Genomic DNA, 4,833 nt, shown 5'->3' on the forward strand with positions numbered 1-4,833 from the left:
AATTAAAAAAGCTAACAAGTTATAATAAAGTTTGAGCAAAAGATAAAAATTTTGACCAATACTCCATGTACCGGTACTACACAATAATATATTCATTTAAAAACTATTTTTGATAAAATGTAGAGTAATAGAGGACCATTTGTGGTGTAAGACAGGACCACTTGTGTGATAAAACAGGATCATTTAGTGGTCCCATTGTTGCGGTCCAGTCAACAGGGGTTCACAAAAGCTATGCGAAGGTTAGCTCAATCACCCTTAGATACAATACCTAGCTGAGCCTACCTCCAACCCTGAGAACAAATTTAGGACAATGAAACATAGGTCATTCCCAAACAACACTATACTTAAGTTAAGAACAAAGTCAAGAGCCATTGGTACAGGATAATCCCTAGGGCACCAAATATCCTTCACAGGATAAGCTAGGCAACCACCCTCCAGAGGAAAATCCCTCAGGGGTGACTGCAGTATTCCATCCAAGAGCCGAATTTTACAATATGATCCGACTTTGCGGTAAACAATAACTTTAAACAGAACATCCTAACCTGTGACATAAGGGAGTCAAAATTACAGTAAGATAAGCAATAGCCTAGAAGTCTTGGTTGGCACAGAGACTAATAAAGGTCCTGGAAAGGAGAGCACAATAAGAAATGGCAGTGATTCCTCAACAGTAGACTAGCACAGTAAGAGCACACTCTTTACCTGGTCCATGGATCACCCTGATGTATAGCACTAATGCGGTGTAGTTGCATCACTCTCATAGACACCACAGGCACACCCAAGCACTCCCCCTCACAACAACACCCCAGGTACTCACCGGTCTGGTAGAAAGGTTCCACAGAAGGTTACTGACCACAGGTGAAACCATACTGGGTAGCAGGAACCAGGAACCTCAAGAGAGGCAAGAACTGTCAGGACACTCACTACCGTATGTCTCCAAGTGAGTTAAAGAAACCTAGACATTAGCAATAGGACAAGAAACAAGGGTTACATTGGCTAAATAATAATAATGATTAAGGCTCTTATTCGACTTGGTCACAAGACTAATCTAGCAATAAGGTTTGTTAACTAACTGTAAGAAAGTCTCTGGCTAAACAAGCATATTAAAAGAGAGCCTTGGTTGAATTTAATTTAATGGATTAAGACCAGTGCTGACTTGGGCCATGCTTACTTAGAGTTGGAGTGGTGAGATAAGTCAGTTACCTAGTGCTTCTTGCCTCTGTGGCCGAGTATGGTTATTGCATTATGAGGGTAGGCGTAGATGCCAGGGCTTGTTTAACTGTCAGATTTTTGGTCCATGGCTACATTCCCAATGTGTCTTGCTTGAAATTGTTTCCAGCCATCAAAATCAGTGCCTCAGTTGACCAGAATTGGGTTTTAGGTATGGAAGTATGTTCTTTTTTAATTGGTAAATAATAAATAAGCATGCCTTTTAATTCTTCTTCAAAATTTTCAGGTACCGGTAACTAACTTAAACCACTGAAAATGAGTTTGCTAGAAAATTTCCAACTAAAGTGGTTGCCCAAATAATTTAGATAATTCTATACAAGAAGCTGAATGTCATTAACTGTTCATCGTATTTGAGGCTATGTTAAGTAAGAAGTTCCAGGCAAGGACTGCTGTTCCATATAAGGAGCTTCACTGTTCTGCACCTCCTTCATTTGGTGGCAAAATTCAGTCATTGGACAGCCCTGTTGAAACCAATTTCTTGGTGAGTTTTTTTTTTTTTTTTGCATTTTGATTCAGACTATCCCAATGAGATGTTTGTATCCACTTTTGGGGTACATAGTTTATTTAGTAAGTTTTATTATATAGTTTATTTAGTTTAGTAAGAGCCATGGTCAACTGTTGTATATTTTTTTACATCATTTTGTATTAATTTTATCCATGAGGAACCAAAAAACTATTCTTAAAAACATTTAATGTTATAGCAATTTTGATTACAAAATTTGGGTATCAGTCTTTGATGATTTTTTATTAGTTGGTGAAAATGATTGAAGTAATTTTTCTACATTTTTGTAGACATCAGTATGGATTGATATTATTTTTAATCCTTGAATAATCTTATTTCTGATTAAGTTATTTTTCATCAATTATTCTGTGGTGAATTGGAAATCAGAAATTGGAAAAAATGTTTATCAAAACCAACAATGTATTTTTATTGTGCTGTAAAATTACATGCACTTCTGCTTAGTTGTATATTATGAAAGCTAAACTAACTTGTGATGATGAGTTGAATTGATTGTTAATGACTGTACAAGTAACTCACGGAAGGTTTGGTAAAAAGCTGAACATTATTTAATGCATAATTTTTGTTGAACAGCGGCAACCTTGTGACGTATGCCATGGCCTTCAGGAAGGTTTGTAAAACGTTTGACTGCCTGCAATTATTGTTCATGATTTTAGCTTGAGGTGACCAGTCCTGTTAACCCACCTTGACAAATGTATGCTGCTGACTCCAATGCTTTTCTTATAGTACCAATTAGTTTGCTTGTTACTGGCAAAATATTGATTTTGAAATATTTAATCCAAAGATATAAAAACTTGACTAGTTTCAATTCCCATTGCTCTTCATTACTATAATGCAAGTTATGTCTTGCCAACATTGGTGGTTTGAAATTGCCGCATGCACAATAGTGCCTCTTATGTGCTGCAATTTGTATTTCAACAGTCACTTGTTCCACAGATCTGTTCTGCTGAGCCACGACAGATTCCATGAACCTGGGACAATAGGCTCCTTTTGTGTAATTTTTAATTGCTTCAGGTCCATGCCCATTTTCTTTCTTGCTTGTATTGTGGCTATCCTTTCATACTTTGTAAAAATTGTATGTTTCTAGTAGGTAGATCTTTAGGATGAAACACTAAGAATTATTTTAGGATAAAAACCACTCTGCCATTCCTTCATTAGAGAGCGTCACACGCCTTTCAGTCCTACCCCGTTCTGCCATTTCTTCATTGGAAAGCGCTAAGATTTTATTTTTTATCCATTGAAAGAAATTGTAATGGGCAGAGTAATAAAAATTAACTTCGGAACCATCAGCTCATTAGTGCATTTTTTTCCATTTGTCATGTCTTGCTCTACCACTTCACAACCGGAATGCAACTATTTGCCAGGTACAAAAGTTTTATTCCTATGTTTGTGGATTATTCCTATGTCTATATATTGCTATGTTAAAAGTTTTATTCCTACATTTTTATTCCTATGTCCAACTTCTTGATGACTTGTGTGATTCCACTCATTGCAAAATGACTTGAGCATGGAAGCAAAGTTTTGAATTTTGATGGTGTGCTAAAGCCAATTTAAGATGAATTGGTGACAGCGCTTTTGTTTTGTGCAGGCGATGCTTGGCAGGCTGCGGTCAAGTCGGCCGCTGCTGCTCGTGGCTGTGGTCGTCTGCATTATCCTGTACATGGCGGGACATCGTCTGAGCAGCGTCTCTATTGAGCCTCCCAGTTAGTAGGTTCTTTCTTGTGGCTCTAATAATGCCTTAGTACAGCACAACCCTAAGCCAAAAAACCTCCTGTTACATCTTTATTACCGCCAAAAACTTCCTGTTACATGAGAATTTCGTTTGTTTCGAGCATGATGCACCCTGTATATTTTATGAGCATCTTCATCAAATATGTAAATTTTGCAGGTTTCTTCCCGTGGACCACCACCAGTGACCGCAACGTGTCAGCTTACGTGTCTACAGCAAAGCAAACGTTGCTGTTGACGCCCCGCGAGCGATGCTCAGGAGACGAGTTTCTGGTGGTGGTGGTGCCAAGCAGTCCTGGCAACAGCCAACGGCGCAAAGCCATCAGAAATACTTACGGTCAGTGGATCCGTCAAGTGGATAGTGCGACGACCACCCGGAAACTTATGCAACTCAGTGATGGATGGAATACACTTAACAACGAGGATGAAGAGTCGATCTATGTTGTGAGGAAGGATTACCTCGACCATCCGAGTCCGCTACTGACGAATAGCGAAGTCTCGGCTGCTGGGGGCGTGTCTCAAGGCATGACTCGAGAGCTTTTCTCTCTTGATGGTGAACATGATATGAAGGACAACTTGCCTATATCTGCAAAGTCTGCTTCTGATGAAACGAAGACAGCCACCACAGCTTCAGTGCATCGCACGCGCGGCCGTTTGGGGCCTCGTGTACAGCTTTCTACTTTTGCCGAACTCAATCGTACCCTCAAAGGCAAACTCTTCTTCATTTTGGGTCGGGAAAATTCTGAGTCGGGCGTTAGTGCTTCGTTGATGAACGAGCAAGAAGTGTACGGGGATATCATAGTCGAAGATTTCGTTGATACATACCAAAACTTGACTCTGAAGAGCCTTTTCATGATCAAGTACATAACGAATCATTGTCCCGACGTCAAATACGTTGCTAAAGTGGATGATGACGTCTTTCTACACGTGCCAAATTTACAAAGAACTTTAACTACTAAAGACACTTCAGAAAAGCTCATCCTGGGATGTCTTTTCTGCTACGTTCGGCCTATCCTGAACCCCACAAGCAAATGGTTCTCACCTCGGTACATGTATCAAGGTGATCATTATCCTAATTACGTATCAGGCACCTCCTACGTTTTGTCAGGCAACGTGTTGACTCCGCTTCTTGCAGCCGCGATGCACACGCCGCTCTTCCACCTCGAGGACGTATTTATCACGGGCATTTTAGCCAGAATGATCGGGGTCAAGCCTCGGGACAGTATGGATTTCTCTTACCAAACTCGACCGACAAATCCTTGTCTCTACCAGACCGCTTCTATGGGGCATGAAATGGAGCCTCTGCAGATGTACAAGTTGTGGAATATGTTACATTTACGCGGCATGACCAGCTCGTG

The 4,833-nt window shown here is 40.2% G+C and overlaps 1 protein-coding gene across 1 annotated transcript; it reads left to right on the forward strand.

Annotated features, from left to right (window-relative positions):
• Positions 1-2,342: 2,342 nt before the first annotated feature.
• LOC108680155 lies at positions 2,343-4,697 on the forward strand (the record flags this gene model as incomplete). Its single annotated transcript, XM_047884125.1, has 3 exons — positions 2,343-2,357; positions 3,336-3,450; positions 3,636-4,697. Coding segments are annotated over exons 1-3 (1,192 nt in total), but the record flags the coding sequence as incomplete, so codon positions are not given.
• Between the last annotated feature and the right edge of the window lie 136 nt (positions 4,698-4,833).

Source organism: Hyalella azteca, unplaced genomic scaffold (genome assembly GCF_000764305.2).
Source record: "Hyalella azteca isolate HAZT.00-mixed unplaced genomic scaffold, Hazt_2.0.2 contig1821, whole genome shotgun sequence".
NCBI classification, from domain to species: Eukaryota; Metazoa; Arthropoda; class Malacostraca; order Amphipoda; family Hyalellidae; genus Hyalella; species Hyalella azteca.